The sequence below is a fragment of the Alternaria conjuncta genome (genome assembly GCF_024043145.1).
Source record: "Alternaria conjuncta strain BMP 0040 chromosome Unknown scaffold_36, whole genome shotgun sequence".
Lineage (NCBI taxonomy): Eukaryota > Fungi > Ascomycota > Dothideomycetes > Pleosporales > Pleosporaceae > Alternaria > Alternaria conjuncta.
Genome location: NW_026250125.1, coordinates 69,840 through 93,093, shown reverse-complemented (window position 1 = coordinate 93,093; position 23,254 = coordinate 69,840). Strand labels below are relative to the sequence as shown.

Below are 23,254 nucleotides of genomic sequence, written 5' to 3'. Positions count from 1 at the left end.
GATGACTGCTTCTCATACGCCTTTGCTGATGATCGGCCTCAGATGGTAGCCTGCGTGGTGGCTGCCAAAAGCTGCCGATACGATCCACTATCACACCTCGGATCTGAATAGAGGCAGGTCTAATCGCTTCAGCAGAGATAGCCCGACTCTTTCCCGCAGCGTTTACTCCAAAACGCATATCAATGTGTTTATTGTTGAAATCCGGTCGATAGACAAATGATGGATATGAGTCATCTTGTCGAAGAAACTCTGCGTCGCGTAATATATTTATATTTCCATTTTCCATTTCAGACCATGTGAAATCCAGAAAGACGCCCGTGACGTTGAGGTTATAATTAGGAACAATCTTATGTGGTGTTCTGGCCAGTCCAAGGAGTGCGTATATCAAGTCCCGTTCATCAGTACAATTAGGACGTTGACCGTGAAAGGAGCGACAACAGTCGTACGGCGATAGCTGTGAGAAGCCAGGGTGTAACTGGTTGTACCATCTGTTACGAAAACTGAAGAGATTCGATGCTAAGGTATGACCATTCATGGACTCGCCCAGAGATAATACCAATTGCCAGAGTGAGGAATCTCCGGGTAAACAGTCTCTCAAAATCTGATACTGTGGTCTGCGATCTTCAAGGGCATCCTCCAGTGTTTTGTAATCGATGTGTTGATTACCGGCCCAGATATGTACTTCTCGGGCAAGGACAAACTCCTGTATGATCCACAATCTAGTGAACCATTGCGTTACAACGATATTGAACACAGCAGCCATAATACTGTCGATTGGGCCGGTAGGCTCTGCGGTTGGTCTACCATGCTCCATTGCTTCCTCATGGTCTTGCAATGTTTTCAGAGCTTCCCCGACATCCTGATTACCCAGCCACACATTGACCGTTGCTGCCGTCGCATATATGGGGCCCATATTCTTGACTTGATGGCTTTTTTCATCGTTATCAGACTGGTTGATGCAGATAGCATCCGCCCAAAGGATACGACTCCTGTCCGGGTAGCGTAGCGCCCTTAACGCATGATATAGGTTCTCCGTAATGCGCAACAAGGTGTTACTTTCTATTTCGCGTAGAATACATGCGGGAACGGGGCTGCCCCAAACGTAGGATATAGCCTCAAACTCAACATCGGAATTCTCTCGGTGTATTTCGAGTATTCGACACGACAAGGCTGGGCCGGACGACCCTGGTAGAAGCTCGAGAACGCGAATTGAATCATGCGTCTGCAGCGGTTCGTGAGTGTAACGCTGGGCAGCAGGGAAGATCGCGTCGGAAGTATCCACCGAATCCGACATCTCGATAGTATGATGCTGAACGGACGACATTGTGGGGCGCTTCGACTAGAGATTGGTTTTAGAATATGCCGTTGCGTACAGCGTTCCTAGGAATCACTAGAGAGCTTTTGGCGTGTGACTATTGGCATATTCGTTTATAGATCATGAGGGACAGAATGGTTGGGCTGGGGTGGGTTGGCGATGGAGCCTGCGAAAAGCTGAAGGCTGAGGCCGCCTCTTACACACCTTGCGCAGTCATGCGTGAGGGTCGCGCATACACGCCATGCCGCACTTCTGTAATCCCTGTTCGTGAGGCAACGCAAAGCGCGATACGCCGCGGAAAAAGACTGGTGCGTCCGTTTTTATAATATCTAAATCAGATGTAGCATGTAAAAGATCTACCATGTGCTGGATAACGATGGTATGGTATAAACATGCAGCGGCGAGGAGGTGCCAGGTACGCCCCCGCAGACTAGGCCCAAAACTGTCTTCGCGCTTCTCCCCACTTGCCCTAGTAGGAAATCGCTCGCCTCCAAAATAATATCACATCTGCACCAAAACAGCCTCCATGTAAAAGCGTATACGATTAGACAGATCGGAAGCAGGTCATAGTACATGCTATCCGATCTGAAATGAGATGCAGATCGCTTCAGTAAAGATCTTTCTATCGCCTTTCTTTGAACTCGAGCACATTCGCCGAAGATGCAGTAAGTATGCTAGCCAACATCCAGAGTTGTACGTACATCTTCATCTCCATGCTAACCTGCTGTATTGTGGTCAAGCCTAGTGTATCCTGAATGTGACATCGGGGTTGTCGCTCGTTCGTTTACGCGTAGCCTGGCCATCCATGTAGCCATCAACATAACTGTCGCAGGGTATCAGCAGACTGTCAACGGCGGAACGAAAGTAGAACGCTCAAGCCATGACGAAACGAGACCTACCATTCACCGATCAGAGTGAAATTCCCATCTTCAGGCCGCAACACATAGGGAACCTCGCCACCATGGAAGATAGCAATGACATCTCCTACCGCTGTGTGCGCTGGCACGTTTGCCACCAAATCTGAATATGTCTTTGCAAAGCATCTTCCGGCTCTAGATCCTCGAGATTGAAGCTCAGGCAGTAGCCGCGATGCGTCTGGAAGCTCGGTGAACCAGTCTCGCGATTGTGTGGTCATGCGTTGAAACGCACAAAGTGGATTCTCTCGACAGCGATTCTCTAGTGCGACGCGGACTAGTAATCCCCATTCGACCCTTACACTTTGCCTATTGTCTATGGTGTCAACTATCTTTTCCGCGTAACTTATGTTGCCAATGGGCCATCCCTTGACGCAAAGTGTTTCTCCGTTGTCCACGAACGTCGGAATCGTCGCGCAGGTTCCGTATAGTTTAGCTTGCTTTGCAGTGGCACTCGGAGATACTAGTGGATGATCCTCGATGTGAGTCCACGTAGGAACCCAGGAGGGTGTACCGAAGCCGTCGAATACCGGTGTGCGGTCTACCATTGAAAGAACGTTAAAGCTTCCAGAACGCTCGATTGAGATCTTCGCTAAGCTTGTCATGACGCGAGGAAAGGGCATAGTGTAGCCAGCTTCAAACCATGGTACCTCGTCGACGCTCAACAGAGCTAGTATGGAAGTTAATGTATCCCGTGGATCTGTGCAAGTAGTGTTGCGAAGCATATATAACAGTGCTTCCGCTATGAATGCTGGGCCGCTGAGTCGCAAAGATTTTTGTAGATCCTGGCTCTGACGACATTGATACCACTTTTTGCGAAATTTCCGCAACCACTGTAAGTCCGAGAAATATCTGATGGCTGAAATCGTTTCCTCGTCGGTCGGTGTGCTGTCGAATTCGGGTGTTTTTCCTTGCACAACATTCATGAGATCCGCCCAAGACATCTTGCCTCGTGCCCAATGGATCTGAATGTCGCGCGCCAGTATAAGCTCCTGTTGAACCCAGCGGCGATGCCAGTACGTCTGAGAATAGAGACAGCGAAGGAAAGTTGGTTCAGTTATGTCGTCAGTGAGCTCATCTGGAAGCCACGCCTGTGTACTACTTGCGTATTCCACAAACTCTGCCACTTGCACAATCTGATGAATTCTCTCCATCATGTTAGTTTGATCAATACATATGGCATCGACCCAAAGTATAAGGGGCTTTGAAACATCACGCAACCCACACAACGCCTTAGCAAGGTTCGATACTATCCAAAGAGGTAAACCGTTTACGTTGATGGGTGAGCTACGATCAGATGGGCCCCAAACATAGGACAGATAAGAGTAATTCGCTCGGTTCCGTAGATTGTCCACGACAAGAGAGCATCGAAGAGAGTCGTCACGTTTCTCTGCTGGATGCAAAATGACCAAGCGAAAGTAACCAGGATCCAGTGGATAGTACAGAGACGCCTGGTGTTGCGAATCTCCAGATGAGGGCCCTGGGCACTTGTCGCTGGGGCTGAAGTTTCTGCGATAGTGCGTGTTTCGAAGGAGATTACCGAATAGCTTATCACAACGGTTGGAACCCAGACAACTTTGTGTAACATTTCGTACATGCTGTTGCAAGCTAGAGTAGTCATCATACATGTCGAGATCCGGAAACTCGATCAAGTTCCGTATCTTTGATGCCAACGCTGCGTTTGTAGCTTCGCCTTGGTATCGGGTAGCGTCTGTCTCTAGAAAGTAACTTGCTAGATGTACTGGCCAGCACTGATTTGCGTAATCCAGCATGGTCTCGCTTGTGGTGGAGTTTGCCTCTTTCGTCGCTTCCAAGATGTAGATGAAGCAAGTCTGCGACAGATATAAACTTGCGTAAGCTTTATCGAACCAATTTGAGTCGATCCCAAAGCGTGCGGTATCTAGCTCCAGGAGATATTCGTTGACCGAGAAGTGTGCCATAGTAACAAAATGGGTGCCAAGCTTGAGACTGATTACGTCGTCTTCAGATAGCGGAGGGTGGATACGCACGAGTCCGCTTAGATCATCTATGAGGTCTAGACAATGATCCATCTTGTGCTGCTTCGAATCGAACGGTTCTCTCATGGGTGGTGTAATGGCGCATGCTTCGACTAAGTCCTCAATCAACATCGAGCGTGCCGAGAACATGACCCACTGCAATGGCTTTAGAGTCCTCCTCCTAGAACCGCTCTCAATCTTGTCCAAGATACGATCGTAGAAAACATAAAGTGTCGTGGGTAGCTTTTCGAGTCGGCCTTTAAAATCTGCAAGCGTGGTGCTCCTTCGTGGGGTAGGCTTAAACAGTTCATCTGTAAAGAGACTGGCAAGTCGGAACCTTGATATGTTGTTAGTACTTGTTGAAGAACCGACAAACAGTTACAGTCGACTCACATGCCCGCGGCTCTCTTCACGACTTGAGCGTTCAAAATTTTTCTGCTCTCTCTGTCTAGTCTCGTGTCTTCTTTTACTCTTTTTCCAACAGCGATAGCGATGTCCCGATCAACTTCCGAAGGAGGAATTGACAACTTTCGCCAGCTTGAACCTAGGCAACAGTGTGACGGGATGCCATTATCAGGACGAGTGAAAAGGACTACGCGGATGCGAAAGTCTTCACTGAGTCTTTTTGATCCCACCAGCCGGTTCAACAGTTTCATATCCGCCGTTCGTGATCTGCACGGGATCTCGTCTATAGCATCTATCACTAGTACGATAGACGCTTTTGCCTTGATAGGTTTTCTCGTCCTCAGAGTAGTCACTACGCGCTCAATGAACTTTTCAATCTCTGGTATTGTCGTTGCCGATATATTCGTACTTTTTGCTTGTACGATGCATTCAGGGATCGGTTTAGCGAAGCATAAGTGCGCCAGGATAGTATGTCTCAAGAACTTTAATTCATGAGTGTACGTGTCGTTAAATGAGAAGATCAAGGGAATGACCATATTCTGGCTATCCTCGCGTTGGAAGGTCTTCTCCAGGCGTTGTATAACGAGAGAGCAAAGAATGCTTTTGCCACACCCGACTGTAAGAGGTTCAGTGGAAGATCTAATCGCTATAATAATACGCAAAAGTTCATCAATACTCGTTCGAGGAGTCTTAGCTGACTCTCACTTTCTTGAACAAAGGATTTGAACACGGGGTCTGGGTAAGTAAATAATGATCGTATTCAATGAACTGCATGCTCACCTTCTCCTGTCAGCCAGAGACCATTTTGCGAGGAGTCGTACCACATTTTGAGGGCCTTATTTAGTAGCCATCGTCCGCAGCCTGGTGCGCCGGCAATGCTGCGCATTTCCGGTTGGTTTCGTCCTTTGGCCCAGTCATCAAACAACCACGGTGCAAACCATTTTTGAATAGCCTCGCGTTCAACATCTATCGCTAATCAATTTCAACGACTATATTAGAAATAATGGGTGATAATACCAGGGTTGCCAACACTGAGCTGGATGTTAGAGCCGATCTGAGTAATGCCGTGCGCCTCCGTCTTCACGTGTTTGACTTTCTGTTGAAATCCCATGTCGGAGATGAACACTCTATTTTGTGTAGCACGAGCATGACTATATCACAAACCTAATGAATGTTGTGCTTGGGTAAACATCAGATCAATAATCAGGGAAGAAATGTGCTCATCCCGTCCATCAGCTTTTACTGCTCAGGTGATGTGTTCGAATTTGCCCAGAAGCGCCGCAGCTGGAACCGCGTCTCAGCTTTCATATTTCTTGGATCGTTGATTCGTTTACGTACGCCCATATGCAGCCATGACAAGGACTCTGTGCATGGCAGCGACACCCAATAATCTGATAGGAACGAGGAATCGTTCACCGGAAGCCTCTCGTCAGTTTTTTTTCCAAGCTAGATATTCGACTCACCGCTGTTGCTGCGCCACACAGGCAGATTTGGTTGCGCCTGCATCATCTTGCTTACAACACGGTGCTACAAGTCTTGGTATAAGACATGTGCACCCCTTTGGCTTAGCAGTTCCAGGATCTCGATTGCAAACCAGACAGCCCCACGAATCATGTCTGTAATTGGAGAAGCAGCTGCTATCGTCGGCATCACTGATGTTGCTGTAAAAAGCATCAGAGGCCTCTACGACTTTCTCCGAGCCATCAACGATGCCCCCGGAGATATCGCACTTCTTCGCGTCCATGTAAAGTATATAAAAGATAAGCTTTCAGACTTGGAGTTTTTGTCCGGAGCCGACGCTAGAACGGTCGATGAAATCAAAGAGACTGGCATTGCGACGGTGATCAACGACTGCGGGACGCAATGCGACGAGTTCGAGAAGCTCGTGGGGACGTGGATCAAGCATGACGAAAAGAGCTGGCGAGATAAAATTCGAGTAGCGTTGAACCAGTCTAGGATACAAAAGTACAAAGCGGTGTTGTGGTCAGCGGCAAGAGAACTGGACTCGGCGGTGGGCATCCTGAATCTGTAAGTTCATATCGCGTCCAAAAGCATAATGAAAGCTAATGTCCCTGGTAGAAGAATCAACGTGTCGAATCGATCGCCGGAACAGCAGGCTGCTTCGATGAACCAGCTGAAGGAAGAAATGGTATTGTGGGCAGTTGAGGCCGATGCAAGGCGCAATAGCGTGCCGCCGCCTTTAGTTAGAATCGCTCAGTCCGACGAAGACGAGGCCGAGTGCGTACGAAAGGAGTTGGAAGCGGGTGATACCACGCTGGAAGAGTTCATAAAACGCTGCAAGGCTACAGCGGCTGCTCTCCAAGCGACCAGATTGGACCAGCAGATCGGGATGATTCAGACTGGTGAAGAAGCCTTCGCACAGGTGGGAATGCCGAAAGAGTCGGTGGAGAAGGTGAGCCGGCAGCACATCTTAGACGTGATAACGGAAAAGAAAGGCAAGTCTCAGATTGGGATCTGGTAGGCCAGGTCTTGATGCTGGCAGTACAGACAGGATTGAAGGAATGAGTGAGAAACGAAGGGTTGGGGACCAATTCACGCGTACGCGCTGCGCGTGTCTGCCCCGCACTAGGCCCAATCAACGACGCGCGCCCTCCACGTGGACATCTCCTCATACATGCTTTCATGGACCAGCACGGCAATCTTTATAATCCATATACATAGGCTCTTGAGCCGACATGCGTAGCGATGCAGTCTGTTAAACAATTATTGCAGTCTTCACCAATCTACGCGGACACTGTCGGCATGTCGTGAGCATCCCTTGATCCAACGCGGTTGCCCTGCGAATACTAACATTCGCAGCCTCAGCTTCAGGAAACAAAGCTGGCATAACCAATGCACTATGCCCAGGTGGCCTAAATGATCTAGCAAGCGCTACCGGGAGGCTTCCGGGTTCACCCAGTCGAATCAGAGATATCACTGCTACCTGGAAACCGCTCATATCACTTCCACATCTCGAGATGCTGAACGTCCCATCCCTCTACCGCAAACGAGCCTCCCCACCACCACCACCACCACCACCACCTGTACGATTAACACCATCACCAAACCTAACACCGGACCCAAATCTCAATCTCAACCACACTACGCAAACCCTCCCTTCCGGCACAACCTTCCACATCTGGACCCCCTCCCTCTCCTCCCCGTCTGTCGCAACAATCATCCTCCAACACGGCTACGCAGAATACTCCTTCCGCTATCTAACATCCCACTCCTCCCTAATCACCCACCTGCTCGCCGCCAACTACACAATCTACGCCCTCGACCTCCACGGCCACGGCACCTCTCCCGGCCACCCCCGCGCCGTCGTCCACGTAGGAAAAGCCGTAGCCGACCACCTCGAACTACGGCGTTATGCTGTTGAACAAGGAGGGGGAAGACCGGTCGTGTTATTCGGGCATTCACTGGGCGGGTTAATTACTGCGGGGAGTGTGGTAGAAGCTCCAGAGAACATCTCCGGTGTGATCCTACTCAGTCCCGCCCTCCCCGGCCCCTTCCCCTCCTTCGCTCGCCTAGCCGTCGGCGTCTTAGCCCACACCCTACCCACAGTCTCCATCCCAGGCCGCGCAGTACCCATCTCCAGCCTCACACGCCGTGCGGTCGAAATCGAGAAATACCTGGCCGATCCTCTGTATTCCAAGAAACCGATATGTTTCTTAACAGCCGCGACGGCCGTGGATGTTGCAGACAGTGTTAGAGCGAGGATGGGGGCGTGGACAGTGGCGACGTTGGTGGTGCATGGGGACGAGGATGCGTATTGTGATTGGAAGGGGAGTGAGAGGTTTGTGGATGGGATAGGGAGTGTGGAGAAGGTGTTTGAGGTGGTTGAGGGGGGGAGGCATGAGTTGTTGAATGATGAGTGTGGGGAGGAGGTTTTGGAAGTGGTTTTGGGGTGGATTGGGGGACGGGTTTAGAGATGGATGGTTGTTGATTGCATGAGAGTGTGTGATTGATGTGCTATGAACGCCGCCCAATGCAATACCATCCTAGGCTATAGCGATGCATAGCAATGCGAGCCGGACTACTAATTATACAAGATGCTGATATCCGTATCTCGTTCTACGTGATTGTGGATGAGCACGGAATTAAAGTGGTATCGTCCTTGAGCTCAGAAGTGGGGTCATCTTGCGGAAAAATGTGCAAGTTGAAATCAGAGCCATCACCCAAGCCGCTTGCGCTGATCTCCTTCTTAAGAAAACACTGAACATGTCTAGACAGTACTTCCACTGCTGAACACCTTGCCAAAAGCATCTCCCTCTTCCATACTCAGCCCCTCGTCTAGAATGTCATGCGCCATGTTGACGACTTCATCTTCGATCCCCGCTTCTAGCACTAAGCCCTCACTGAAGGCCAACCGCGTCAGCGCGACGAGATACGCGTGGTGCCCACCTAGCGTATTCACCAACTTGCTCTTGATGTCGAAATCGGCATTCGTCGTGGCGACGTGATAAATCAGCTTCATAGTCGCATTGATGGAGTCGACTTTTCGCTCTTGGGTTGGTGAAATAGGATGTCGATACAAACTCGTCACGCAATGGTCAAGGTACTTGATCAGTCGACCAATGCAGAGGCCATTCTGGGCTAGACGACTAGAGCCGTATTCTGGGATAGAGAACTGCGTCAGGACCGAGATGACGAGCAGACGAAGGTCCCAGAGATCTGCTTCGGAGATAGCTGGAGCTTCATCGGAAGACTCCGAAGGATCTGGGACGGGCTTGGGCAGCTCGGTGAAGAGGTTGGTGAGACGATGGACCAGGGCGTCTTCGTTACTTGCTTGGTTGTCTTGGGCGGAATCTGCGAATGTTATGGGTCCTATTGAGGTGGATAGTGCAGAGGTGCCAAGTATGCGCAACATGAGCGTGATTTGGGCATGTGGCTGCTCTTTGACGAGGAGCATGATGGCGAAGCTTGAAGGGATCGCTTGCCAGAGACGAGCTATTGCTGTTGGATCTATTGAGGACACGCAGCTGCTGGCGATGAGATACAGCAACTCAAGACAGTCTTCAACATCGATGTGATATGCAATCTCTCGCTGCTTCGGGGAGTAGAGATCGGCAACGGCCTTCTCGCCGCCTTTGGCTGCTTTCGAGATAGGGTCGGCAACGAGATCGACAAAAGCGATTATGAGCGGCACTACGCGCTCGGTGATCTTGACGGCGGTTTCGATGGGCTCACATGCGAGGACGAAGTGCAGTGCATCGAGTATCAGAGATGTCGGAGCGTAGTACTTCTCGGACTGACACCGCTTCCATAGGTCAAGGAAGATGTGACATATTTGTACTGCTAGCTCGTGCACATCAGATGTGTTTATTTTCGCCAGGGCATCATACACGATCGAAGATAATTTCTTGGATGGCTTGGACGGGAATGCATGCGACGTAAGTGCTTCGAGGACGCGATCGGTGCCATTTGATGATGGATGTGACAGCAGGCGGTGCAGTAGGGTGAATCGGCGGTCGTCGCGTCGAAAGTGCTCGAGCAGTGCAGCGTCTATGACAGGACCCACGGCTGGTGCTGGCTCTGTGTCTCTGGGCCGAGTTCGCGGTTCGCTCAGCTGCAGCGCAGGCAGTGGTATGGGGCTCTGGTCGATAGCCTGCCGCTTCCTCTTGCCGGCTTGCTTTGGCGTCGCCGTCTTCTGCCTCTCACGGTACTTTGACGGTGATGCCATGACAACGTCGTCGTCGTCAAAACCATCGCCCAGTGGCCCTCTCGTCTTCTGCCCCCTCTTAGGTGTGCCAGCTGGGCTGATTGCCTGCGCACCTGACTTTGGTCGTGAGGGAATGGTCCTGCCAGGCCGTCGGGTCATGACAGCTTCTCGCGCCTCGTGCTGATTGAACATGTTGTCCGTCTGCACCGACTCCTTCTCGCGCCGCAGCTTCTCCATCTCGGCACGCAGCTTGGCCAGTTCGGTGCTGTGCGACTGCTGCTGGTCCGCCAGCTGGCGCTCGTGTTTGCGACTTTCGGCATCGTAGCGCCTTCGAAGGGTATCGGCCTCGCCCGCCTTGGTCTGCAGCTTCCCCTTCAGCTCCTCGGCTTCTCGCTTCTCGCGCGCCTTGTCTTGCTCTAACTGCGATGATCAGCGGGGCGTCTACAGACTGAGGTGGACGCGTCGCACCTTCTTGATGCGGTGGAGCAGCGCATTGGGGTCAGCCTGAGACCTGCGTGGCTGCTCTTCCACTTCCATCTGGTCATAATGGCAATGCTCGATGATGTCGTTAATGTTGTCATCGATGTGACTGTCGTAGCCCTCCTCGTCCAGCGCATATAGAGGCGGCGGACTATGCGCATCGTCCAGGTTGACTACCTCGTCGCCATCGTCGGGGCCGTAGTCGGACTCTGGCTCGGTGTCGGGCTGGTGCTGCGTCGCGCGGATGGCGCTCGCCTCGAGATGCTGCAGGGCGTCGGCGGGGAGGTCGTCGAGGTCATCGTCAGAAAAGTCGTCGAAGTCGTCGTCAGCCATTGTCGGTCCATCTGCCAGCGGGCCTGCGCGTGAGCATGTCCCAAAGCGGTCGCGATGCGGGGCGCATGGACGCGTTGTTGGCGTGTTTGGGTGCTAGGGAAATTCACATGCAGGCTGCAGGGTCGCTAAGCTAAGCGGCGGTGCCATGACGCAAGCTGCCCGTGGTTACTTGTCCGCCAATTTCACTACTTGGCCCAGTCGAGCCTGCCGCCAACACCACCTCCTTCACCCACCCCGCCCTCACCCATCGCGCCTTCCCCTCCGGCCTCGCCCCGGCTGCCCCTATACCCCCAAGGATACCAGGCGCAACCGCCCTCTCCTCCTTCACCATGGCGCGCCCGAGAAAGGACGTCAAGTTCAACCACCAGGTCCGCAGCGCCAGCAACGGCAGGGCGCGGAGACCCTCGCAGAGCATGTCCGAGTACAGCGACCCAGGCAGTCCGACTATCAAAGAAGAGACGGCCCCTCCCGTACGTTGGCAGCCCTCTGCCCACGTCTCCCCAGCTGACAGCGCCAGGCCTCCGAACAGCCCCCCCAGACCGAGTACGAGAAGAAGAAGGCCAACTTCATAACGCGCACCACATGGACCCTCGTCATGATTGCCGGCTTCTTCTGGGCCCTCGGCGCGGGTCATCTCTTCATAATCATCATCGTCACGGCAGTCCAGGTCATATCCTTTAAGGAGGTCATCGCAATCGCAAATGTGCCCAGCAAGGCCCGCAGCCTGCGCTTCACCAAGTCGCTGAATTGGTACTTCCTCGGCACCGCCATGTACTTCCTCTACGGCGAGAGTGTCATCTACTACTTCAAGCACGTCCTGATGGTCGACCGTCTGCTGCTGCCCCTGGCTACTCACCACAGATTCATTTCCTTCATGTTGTACATCATCGGTATGTCTACGAATTCCAATTTTTGTACCTATGCTAATTTCTCCAGGCTTCGTCTTCTTCGTCTTCTCGCTCCAGAAGGGCCACTACAAGTTCCAGTTCACTCAGTTCGCTTGGACGCACATGGCCCTCTTCCTCATCGTTGGACAGGCGCACTTTGTCATCAACAACATCTTCGAGGGATTCATCTGGTTCATTCTCCCCGTGTCCATGGTCATTACCAACGACATCTTCGCTTACCTTTGCGGTATTACGTTTGGACGGACACCCCTCATTCAGATCTCGCCCAAGAAGACATGGGAGGGCTTCCTCGGCGCCTGGTTCTTCACTGTTATCTGGGGTATGCTCGTTGTCCACTTCCTCGGCGACTACAAGTACTTCATCTGCCCTGTTAACGATCTGGGCGCAAACATCTGGTCCGGCCTCGAATGCCGACCCAACCCCGTCTTCATCGCGCGCGACTACACCGTTCCCTTCCTCCCCGAAGGTCTTCCGATTCCGCGAACATTCAACATTATGCCAGTGCAATTCCACGTCATCATGCTCGGAACCTTTGCGTCTCTTATCGCGCCGTTCGGTGGCTTCTTCGCTTCTGGCCTGAAGCGCACCTTCAAGATCAAGGACTTTGGCGACTCCATCCCCGGTCACGGTGGAATGACTGACCGCATGGACTGCCAGTTCATCATGGGTTCCATTGCTTTCTTCTACTACTCAAGCTTCATTGCCGTGCACCACACCACAGTCGGTGGAGTGATTGAAGCAGCCATCACCGGACTCACCTACGAGGAGCAAATGGAGGTTGTCAAGATCATGAGCAAGCACTTGGTAAACCAGGAAGTGATATCACCAAAGGTATGTGATGCTCCTATTCCTACAGGAACAATGACTGACAGCTGCAGGTTCTTGAACTTCTTTCAGAACAAGTTGTGAGGAGGTGAGCACGTGTTAGTGTGGATTACGACGGACAATAGGTATTTAGGGATGGGAAACAACGCTACGCCTGACGCTGTTTCGATATAATATGGTACGGAAGGGGCATGGGCTTTGCATGAGACGTGTTGGTATTTGGGCGCATATACCCTTTTTGCGGCTTGGCACGGGATAGGAAAAGCATCTGGAAAGTGCATATGTGAATATAATTACAAACTAAGCTCTTACCCACCTGGGCATGTTTCGTTCATGGTGATGCACAAGTCGCAAGTAGCCATGACGAACCGAGGCGCGCGCACGGACGCAACATGTTAGGCTGCGCGCATTGAAACTTTGGCAATGCACATCACCCACGCCAATGCCACCCCGCCCTTTCGTGAACGACGGCCTGTGGCGATGCCTGTGTCCGGGGTTTCCGTCGAACGCTGGAACGACACCATCCGTTGCAAGAGGAGGAGCTAGACTGCTACAGCGCAATGCATCGCGAAAAGATGCCATAGCCCACTGCGGCCGCCAACTGCGTACCTACAACCGCTCCAGCGCACCCTCGGCAGCAAACGACACTTTCTTCTCGCAGCCCGGGGCTGCCCTGAACGGCTTCCGGTCTTTTGCAGAAAAGCCTCGCGCCTTCCCTTCGCAGACCTCACGAGATAGGCCTCCGCTCGCCCAGCTCCCGACCTACATCCTATACGAACATGTGCGGGCCGAGGGCGCCAAGGGAAACTTCGACGAAGTCATGAACATCTGCAGGGTGTTGATCAAAGACAGAGGGGAACTCCCAAACCGGGAGATGTACACGGCCGTATTACACAGCTTCGTCGACTCCGTCAATGGCACCGCGGGGAAGGTCCGCAAAGTGCTGGAAGAGATGGGCTTCTGGGACGAGACCGATGGATCTCTGACCGGAAAGCCAAGAATCCTGCTGGATGCGCGGGGCTGTGAATGCGTGCTTGAGGTGCTTGCAGTGCACCCGGATTACCTGCTCCGCACCGACATCCTCGAATACATGAAGTCGCGATGGTTCATGCCATCGGACCGTGCACGCAACTTCATCATAGCCGGGATGCTACGCGAGCGACATTTCGAACACGCACTCGAGTTGCTGGAGGAGATGGTCAGGAACAAAGCACGCGTAGAGAGCTGGCTGTTTGACAAGGCTATATGGATGCTGCTGGAGTTTGGCGAAGTCGAGGAAGCATTCTACGTGCTCAGTCTCAAGGAGGGCGTGCACAGCAAGAGTAGCGGAACAGGTACAGTCCAGCTCAGTATCGCTCTCTGGGGAGCGTTGCTAGATGCCGCGGCTCACAAACAGCTTGTAAGTGGAACGTGTGCCATGCATTCTAAGGGAAGTTGCTAACACCGTGAAGCTCGCAGAGACGAGCCTTGTATGGATTGCGCAAGTCCAGCCGGGCTACCTGAAGCCTGGCACCGGCGCCTGCCTGCACGTACTGACTCTCGCCTCACGACACGGAGACATCCAGCTCGCTACCGACGTCTTTCGCGTCCTGACCGAACGAGGTACAACGTTCACCTCGCAACACTATGAATTGCTCATATCCACATACCTCAACGCCAACGACCTCCAAGCAGCTCTGTCTGTCATCCTCATCATGGTTGATTCCAACTTAAAGGTCAACTCTGGGACCTGTGATCCTCTCTACTGGTATCTGTCCGCCAAAAATCACAACGATGACAGCAGACCCATGCAAGCCTTCAGATATCTGCAAGACTTTGAGACTTCTGGCCGTAAAGTCCCCACCGCTGCTGTCAACGCATGCATCAAAGCCAGCATCGCGAACAAGCGTTTGGAAGAGGGCATCGAGATTTACAAAGCCCTACACACGGTATCTCATGCTGGCCCGAACACAGAAACTTTTAACATCCTGTTCCAAGGCTGCCATAGGTCCGCCCGCAAAGAGCTTGCAATGTTCTTTGCGAACGAGATGGTCAAGTTGGGTCTTAAACCTGACCGCATTACGTATGATCGTCTGATCCTGGTGTGCCTAGAATCAGGTGACCTGGAAGATGCTCTGCTTTACTATGAGGAGATGCGGTCAACGGGCGCGACAACTGGCAAAAAGGGCCCCTTGAAGCCTAGAAGGAAGACGTGGGAGACATTGATCCACAGGTGTGTTCTGAAGGGCGACGAGAGGGCCGTCGCGCTGTTGAAGGATTACAAAGCTAGTGTGGAGGAACCGCGAATCGCAGTGGAGCGAGCTGTCATCGATCGTTTCGAGTATGGCATCATACCGACCAATCTAGCGGAGATCGGACGAGCGACACCCGAACAGACAGCCGACGCTGTCAAAGACCGACATGGCAGGCCGGAGGCTGGTCAAACCCCAGACGCTGACTCGGAACTGTCGGAGGGACGAAGTGGGGCGGGGCCTGAAGGAATGAGCTCGAGTGCGAACACCGAGACGGGGACACAGAGAGCCGAATCCGTTGACGGGCTTTCACAGCTTATGAGAGTTAGCAAGAGCACCAAGCAGTACTAGAGTTTGAGCATTCATGCAAAGCCATCAGCAGGTCAGACATCGACTGAGGTCTGGCCAAGCAATAACAAGCTACACTATCGTCTCGCGCAAAGTCTTATCTCGCCGCATGCGCAGGTACATACTTTCAAACTTACCGGCGGTTTCTTGCTGTCTTCTAGCCGACCCCACGGGTGTGGAGCAATCAGGCAGATTCCCTGGTTAACCGCCTGTCGTTTCATCATCAAATCTGGGCCGGCGCACTACTCACGCGCGTTGAGCAAATTGCGTCTCTCGCCCGAGCTGCCTGCTGCCATCTTCCGACGTTACGGAGCGCGCACGGCGATGGTGGGGATAGAACAAGTACCGAGGCCGTGATGCGAACCAATCGCGCCGCACGCGTATCAAGGTTTTTAAGCACCTAACGTCTTCTTGGAAAAGCTTAAATCCTGCCGCAGAGCCTCAGTACAAATTCGGCCCACATGAAGCCTCAACCGTCATGATAGCGCTGCGACAAGGGCGTAAGGATTTTTCCTCCCCAGCCGCTCGCTTTGAGGCGAGCGACGCCGAACTATGGCCGCGGACGCAGACGCGCCTTGCTTCGTGGTCATGCTGCGAGTCAATTCCCGCAAGCACGGACTGCAGACCGGTCAACAAAGTCGAGGCCGTTTGTGGAGGGTTACCTGCTAGTGTTGCGGTGTATGGGGTCGGTGCTAAATCGAGGCATCCGGTGCAGCTCGCTGGCTGGCTATACCTGTATCTCCGGGTCAGGGTGTTTACCCCCAAAAGGCGGAGCACTAAGGCCGTCAATAATGCATTGACTGGAGTTTGTCTCCAGAGTAGTGTGCCCACATTGCAGGATATTGTGGGGTGCGCTTCTGGAGTACAAGTACTGAGCTGCTGTCCATCTCGTCTCCTTCTGTAGTCCCCTCCTCTCCCCTCTGAATCTTCCTCCCTTCGTCAATCTTCACCATGGGACTCACCGGAAAGACTCTGCAGACGGCACAGCTGCTGCTCGTCGTTCTGCCAGCTTTTGTGCTGTTCGGATACAACCAGTCTGGTGTGGGCGGTCTGTTGTCTCTCCGTGACTGGAACGACCACTTCCCGGAGATCAACACCATCGATGCTACCGGCGCTGAGAAGAGCAGCAATTCGACCAAGCAAGGTGCCGTTGTCGCCACCTTCACCATTGGTGCTCTCTTCGGTGCTCTGTCTTGCTCATGGATAGGCGACATACTCGGACGACGAAAGCTCATCTTCGGTGCCGCATTCCTGACTCTCGTTGGTGAGATCCTACAATGCACTAGCTTCCAGCTCGCGCAATTCGTCGTCGGTCGCTTCATCCTAGGATGGGGAGTCGGAGCTCTCAGCGCTACCGTCCCAGTCTGGCAATCCGAATGCTCATCGTCTGCCAACCGTGGTAAGCACGTTGTGCTCGACGGTTGCTTTATCTCCCTCGGCTACCTGCTCGAAGCATGGATCAACCTTGGATTCTTCGAACAGGATAACCTGCCTCTGCAATGGCGTATCCCGCTCGCCATTCCCACCGTCATCTCCCTTGTTCCCATGGCCGCTGTATTCAGCATCCCTGAATCACCTCGCTGGCTAGTCAACAAGGGACGCGTGGAGGAGGCTCGTCTCAGTCTGTCCAGCTTCAAGGGCTTGGATTTGCACGACCCCGAGATTACAGCTGAGATCAGCGGCATCGAACTCGCGCTTGAGGAGACTGGTCGCAGCGCAGCGAAGATGAGCGACATCTTCACCATGGGCAAGGACAAGCTTTTCTACCGCTTCTCCCTCTGCATCTTCCTCCAGTTCCTGCAGCAGATGTGCGGTAGCAACCTCATTTCCACCTACTCAACCGTAAGTCCACGCCCGCCCTGACTATAAACCCCAATTCTAACACATCTCAACAGATCATCTTCCAACAAGGTCTCGGCCTCGACTCGGAAACCTCGCGCATCCTCTCCGGCGGCGCGTTAACCTGGAAGTTCCTCTCTTGCTTCGTCGCCTTCTTCACCATCGACCGCTTCGGACGCCGCAAGCTCTTCATGTTCAGCGGCGCGGGCATGGCATCCTGCATGTTGGCTCTCGCCGTCGCATCCAGTTTCCCCAAGACAAACCAATCGGCTCAGATCGCCAGCGCGCTCTTTGTGTTCCTCTTCAACTTCTTCATCCCGATTGGTTTCCTCGGAGCGAACTTTTTGTACTGCACGGAAGTTGCGCCGACGAGGCTAAGGGTGCCTATGGCGGGTATTTCTACGGCTAATCACTGGCTTTGGAATTTTGTTGTTAATATGGTTACGCCGGTTGCTATTGAGACTATTGGCTGGCAGTACTACCTCGTCTTCCTTATCATTTCTGCTATCATTCTGCCTGTTGTTTACTTCGGTTACCCTGAGACCATGGGCCGCAGTCTGGAGGAGCTGGAGATGATGTTTACGGAGGGGACGAGTATCCCGGCTATTGTGCGGGAGTCGAGGAAGCCGTTTACTAGTCCGCTTCCTGAGCATATGCTCGAGAAGGGCGGGAAGGATGTTGATGAGGAGGAGTATGTGCACTGAGCACGTTGAAGATGGAAAGGCATACTGAATTATGCGTTTGGGGAGCCTATGTCATCGCAGAATACTAGCGATGCTATGAATAAATGAAATGAATTACGATCAGACTAAAGAAATCATCTACATGACGGACATGAATCATCGTGTCAACTATACCTGTAGTCTCGATTCTGATAAAGGACAAACATCACAGACGCGCAGCTCTACAACCTACTCTCACCGGCCGCACTCAATTCCAAACTGTTGAATGACTCTTCGTTCGGTCCTTGTTGTCTGATCATCGCCGCGATAACCCCGGATTCCAAGATCGACATCTTAATTCTATCTTTATATTCCGGGGATGGTCGAATGGCAACTACACGTTAAACTAAGTCGTCTCAGCCTTCTTGAACACAGGATAAGCATAACACTACACGATACAAGCAAACCAAAGCCACAATGGCTCCTGCAAGTTTTCCAAAATGACATCATCCGATCTGCAAAAAGGGTCCTAACGCTAACCCTTTTTCGGCCACCCCGCCTTTGCGCACTCGCCACCGAGGCACTGCGATAGGCTGAGCAGCAGGATGGTTTACCTGTTTGGTGATTCTGCTTACATGTCTCGGTCATTTATCCGGGTTATGCGACTGGGTTGGAGTCCTAATCGTGTGGTGTCAAGCTCGGCAGGAGCTGGAAGCTAGCCACAGCTGGCCCTGGCGGGGGGCTGTGGCACAGCTCGTATTCGTTTGCTCAGCCATGTGAGGTGGTTAGTTGGAGGCAGTGAGGAAGATCGTGGGAATAAGTCAATTCTACTATTGATGACCGGATATATAACCAAGCGAGGACGCTATTGCTTGGTGGTGGTGTTATAGCTGTCAGACACGTCTTATCTGCATCTATAAGCCGCAAACTGTCCAGGAAAATATATAATACTTGTGACAACACTACGACTACTTCACTACAACCAACAACAACAACTACAATAACAACAACCATGACAGAAACAACCCCCAAAACAAACGACTACTACGCCCCAACCTCCTCCTCCCCCGACACTCCCCCAACCTACCCCTCCACTACATCCTCCCCACCAACCTACACAACCGTCGCCCGCGCCCTAACCACCCTCTCAGAAGGCGACCCCGACGAAACAATCCCCGTCCCCATGATCACGCGCACCCTCGCCTTCTCCCTCCACAACTACAACCCCTTCTCGCGCAAACAAGGCAAAATATCCCAATCCATCATAATCCGGCAAATGAAGCGCTCCTACTACAACGCGCACTACGCCAAAGATGCTGAGGGGAATTTTGTGGGGACGGGAAACCCGGCGCCAGATCTGGGATTGGTGTTCGTGCCCGGGAAGAGCAGTAGTGAGGATATGCTTAAGCAGGCGAATGAGGTTGCGTTGGAGGTGCAGAGACGGAGGGGGAAGGGGATTGGCAAGTTTGGGATGCCGCAGGATGGTCCAGAGGGTGCTATGATGGGGATTGCGCCGCCTGGGGGTATGTGAGGGGAAAGATGGCTGTTATGGATTGGAAACGGGCGAATTGGGTGGAGTTCGGGGTTTGCCAGTCGATACCGTGTCGATGTATCGCTTGTTTCAGGAAGTATCAGGATTTCAGGTGAATTGAAAACAGCACAGACTATCATCATCCGTTCTTATCGTCTTCCACATCTAATAGTAGCCCTTGTCATCCCACGGACTTCTCCTCTTAGCCCACTCCTCAATCGGCGTCAACTTGACTCCTAGTTCGTACACCACAGGCTTCATATCAACATTGAACGGCTCATCTTCCGCCTCGTTGTAATACGTATACGCCTTGAACATCTGACTAACGATCGTGTCCGTGTCCAGACCCCGCCCCTGCATCGCCTTGCCAATCTTATCGCAAAAGTCTGCAACAGTCTGATTCTCATAACTCAGCTGCTTGTCCCACGCTCTCGATAGCTTCTCGGTTAGTTGGGAAAGAACAACGGTTTCAGCACCGCCGATAGGGATGTCGCGGCCAGCAAGCTCAGGATGCTCCATAGCGGCCATCATGATCTGCGCGACATCGTGGTGGCAGATCCACGACACGCGCAGGTCGGGCTTGTGGCAGTAGACAAGGGTATTGCCGTCGCGGATGGAAGGTAGAGCCCAGCCTTCGAGCAGGTTGTCGAGATAAACCACGGGCTCTATGCTGATAGTCGGTACAGACTCCCTCAATAACCTCCTCATCTCCCTCCGATCTTCCTGGGCTACGATGTCTTGAGATAACTTCGGTACCGGCATACTCGTGTTGAACAGAATCAACGGAACGTTGGCCTTCTTTGCGGCCTCACCGATGTACTTGGCCGCCGCGATGATGGGCTCGGATTGGTTGAACGATGTACTCGGGAGGTTGAGAAAGACCCTGTCTGCGCCTTGGAGTACTCTTGCGATGGCATCATGGTCGGTAAAGTCTGCGGCAAATGTCTCCACGTCCTTTCCATCTACCAGAACGGGTTTCGGGTTGCGGCTCACGGCGACGACGGAGTGGCCTGCTCGGGCGAGGGCGTGGACTTGATGACGCCCTTGGACACCCGATGCACCAAAGACGATGACGCGCATTCTGGCGGTTTATGTTGCACTTTTTGGATTCGTAGGTTCTGGACGTATGTCGAAGCTGGTATATTTGTAGTACCTAGGTACGCGCCTGCGCCAGGGTCGTTTCAACTACCATGTTTGGCGGTAGTTGGGTGGGTTGCAAGTGCGGAGATTCGTGGGTCGCTCGTGCCGCTGGCGAACCGGGAGCGTGTCCGGGAAAGTTTACCCGCAACGGTCGCTTAGATGTCTGGAGGTATGACGCCTGTTGAAACCCAGATTGTCTTGAGCCCTGATACGAAGCTTGGCTGTAGATTTCGCTGGACGATCCCGATATCGGATCGGAGAGTCATCCTGTGAGTTCGGAGGTCCGACGACTTGTAGCCTACAACCTGGGTGTTTTATCCCGACATTAGTTTAACTCGATTTGCGACAACAGTCTCTCGAGGATTATGACAGGATATGATACATAGTCTTAGATAGTCATGGTAGCTGGGCGTCGATGGAAGAATTCAAGTAAGCTACCTATACAGCACCACACAGTCTCTATGAGCTTCCATCCTGATGCCATTCACTGCAACTCGGGGAGATAGACATACCGAAGTCCGATTCGAAGCATGGGATTTTTAGCGTGAGTGTAAGAGTACCAAAGACTGGACAGAATATCAGTACCCTACCGTTGGTCTAGACTGGCACGGCTGGATCTAGGCGTACTTCGAAAGCGGGATCCGCTTCTCGGATGGGGCATCGGAACGATGGATCTGGGCGACGGGAATAATGGACAAGACGGGAACAATGGATAGCTCAAAATACGTTATCCGGTTGAACGGACACATTGATGCAAAGCGTAAAGTAGATCATGCAGGTGGTATGTTGACAGCGGGAAGTTAGATACAGGATTACTCTTTACGCCGAGCGGCATATCGGCAAGTTCGCGCAGTGATGTAGACTAGAAGTACACACATACGTGGACTGTACTGTAAAGAGAGGTTAGAGCTATTTGCATGTATAGCCGGTGTGTGAGCAGGTTGAGAAAGCGGTGCGACATGTTGCTTGCAGAGGCCTATGATGCCTGTGCATATCGTGAAGCAATACCGGCGATATATACAGTTTCATCAAATGACCAACCAAGATCGAAGTATACACTGCTGGCACTGTCCCAAGTTGTGTAGTTTCGGCGATGCCTCCAGACCGCGAGCGGCTTCCATTCGGCTGAGAGTGTGCCACATTGTCAATGCCGCTTCTGGTTTCAGGGTCAACCCTGAGAGGGCTACAAGACTCTCTATTACGTCTGGTGAATGCTTCAGAAGACTCTACCCGACGTCGACTGGAGTAATCTCGCAGGTTCGGCATACCTGGATCCACCGGCATCTTCGGCTGCAGCCTCACGATGGTCGCTCTCGATAACCGCTATTTACTCCGCAGATTGTTGGTGCTGCGGGACGCGATGCGGAGGAAGGGCTAGCTTGGTGTACCCGTGGACCCGTTGGGAACTCGAATCGCTTCTTTATCGATTCGAGATGACGGCCCGCCACTACAAAAACTAAATTCAGCGACTTTTGGGAGAAACCGCTCCTTCAAGGACAGCATAGTTGCGTATATCGGATAGACCAGGAACTCATCACTGGTGTTCCTAGCTATCGAGCCGTCCCGGAAGAGTGGATTACTCACCAGCCTTGCCCATTTCTTGGCTTTAGGGCTGACATGGTATCGGAGGCGGCGGAGACAGACTGCAGGAATGCGAGTTGACATTCTGCATATGCGACGCGATCTTCTCTTATACTGGCATGATGCTTGCAATCAGCCCCCAACAGCCTATGAGAAGTGTCATCGGATATCGGAACAGATCGTCGATCGGTCCACCCTTGAGAATGACGTCGAACATGGCGATGAAGAGTACAACTCAATACGCTTAGTCAGAGCATCGCCGAGAGCTAAAGTGCCGATATGGCACGTATCCAATTCCGCGGAAAAGCTGTCTGTTCAAGTCGGCATCTTTACCTGGGTCTGAGTCGGCGCCAATGCTCATAGTGAGTGGTAGGCGCCTTGAGGTGCAAAAGAAGCGAGCTCGCGATTGAGCAGATCCGGGGACGGAAGAACGATTCGACGAGTGGGTTCACGATATTTAGATGTAGACGAAATGGAGTCTCAGAGCACCTGCTACCCACTATTTTTGGAGCCGAGTTTGAGGCAATATACCAGACAGAGGGTTGCGGGTGACGAAGGCCAACGGTAGCGTGATTCCAAGGTTAGCGGCTGGCGTTACAGTAGCGACGGCACGTCGTGCAACGTCGAAGGTCCTCCAGGGCTCCGAGACCACTAGCGCAGAAGGCCCACCCGTACCTGATCGAGGGATCCATGGACACCACTACTGCTGGTTAAGAATGAGCGCCCGTGAACAAGTTCACCGAGATCATGCCGATGGCTCGGCTTCCCCCCGCCGCCGCACCACCAGCGTGCCGTTCCCTCAGCCTCACCTCGTCGCGACTGCCCTCATCCGACAGACCAGCATTGGTAAGCTATCAGAGCGCGTTGACAGCTGCTGCGCAGCTTGCGGCAATGCGCCTCTTCCTGCAGCGGCATGCGAAGTGCTTGCCTCATAGTTGGTCGCGGTATACGCCGCCGGCCAGCATCTCACTCAATCATGTCGCGTGGATCCTCCCCGGGCATGTTTCCCGCGCCGTCATAGCCTCTTCGACAAACTACAGCACTCTGTGCCATTGCGTACCCGTACCACGCGTTCGATTC

General features: G+C 52.7%; 7 protein-coding genes across 7 annotated transcripts; 5 read left to right on the top strand and 2 right to left on the bottom strand.

Annotated features, from left to right (window-relative positions):
• Positions 1-6,243: 6,243 nt before the first annotated feature.
• J4E85_011512 (uncharacterized protein) lies at positions 6,244-7,113 on the top strand (the record flags this gene model as incomplete). The annotated part of the gene is made up of 2 exons (XM_051475714.1): positions 6,244-6,659; positions 6,711-7,113. 2 exons carry the CDS (start codon positions 6,244-6,246, stop codon positions 7,111-7,113), a joined length of 819 nt encoding a protein of 272 aa, XP_051320490.1.
• A 496-nt stretch (positions 7,114-7,609) lies between these two features.
• On the top strand, positions 7,610-8,066 carry J4E85_011511 (uncharacterized protein; the record flags this gene model as incomplete). Its single annotated transcript, XM_051475713.1, is given in 2 exon segments — positions 7,610-7,963; positions 7,980-8,066. 2 exon segments carry the CDS (start codon positions 7,610-7,612, stop codon positions 8,064-8,066), a joined length of 441 nt encoding a protein of 146 aa, XP_051320489.1.
• Positions 8,067-8,859: 793 nt separating this feature from the next.
• Positions 8,860-11,109, bottom strand: J4E85_011510 (uncharacterized protein; the record flags this gene model as incomplete). The annotated part of the gene is made up of 2 exons (XM_051475712.1): positions 8,860-10,716; positions 10,765-11,109. 2 exons carry the CDS (start codon positions 11,107-11,109, stop codon positions 8,860-8,862), a joined length of 2,202 nt encoding a protein of 733 aa, XP_051320488.1.
• Positions 11,110-11,438: 329 nt separating this feature from the next.
• On the top strand, positions 11,439-15,424 carry J4E85_011509 (uncharacterized protein; the record flags this gene model as incomplete). The annotated part of the gene is made up of 6 exons (XM_051475711.1): positions 11,439-11,579; positions 11,627-11,999; positions 12,046-12,848; positions 12,896-12,930; positions 13,377-14,241; positions 14,294-15,424. 6 exons carry the CDS (start codon positions 11,439-11,441, stop codon positions 15,422-15,424), a joined length of 3,348 nt encoding a protein of 1,115 aa, XP_051320487.1.
• Positions 15,425-16,372: 948 nt separating this feature from the next.
• Positions 16,373-17,964, top strand: J4E85_011508 (uncharacterized protein; the record flags this gene model as incomplete). Its single annotated transcript, XM_051475710.1, has 2 exons — positions 16,373-17,263; positions 17,317-17,964. 2 exons carry the CDS (start codon positions 16,373-16,375, stop codon positions 17,962-17,964), a joined length of 1,539 nt encoding a protein of 512 aa, XP_051320486.1.
• A 970-nt stretch (positions 17,965-18,934) lies between these two features.
• Positions 18,935-19,453, top strand: J4E85_011507 (uncharacterized protein; the record flags this gene model as incomplete). The annotated part of the gene is made up of 1 exon (XM_051475709.1): positions 18,935-19,453. The coding sequence occupies one exon, from the start codon at positions 18,935-18,937 to the stop codon at positions 19,451-19,453; it is 519 nt and encodes a 172-aa protein (XP_051320485.1).
• Positions 19,454-19,618: 165 nt separating this feature from the next.
• Positions 19,619-20,533, bottom strand: J4E85_011506 (uncharacterized protein; the record flags this gene model as incomplete). The annotated part of the gene is made up of 1 exon (XM_051475708.1): positions 19,619-20,533. One exon carries the CDS (start codon positions 20,531-20,533, stop codon positions 19,619-19,621), a length of 915 nt encoding a protein of 304 aa, XP_051320484.1.
• Between the last annotated feature and the right edge of the window lie 2,721 nt (positions 20,534-23,254).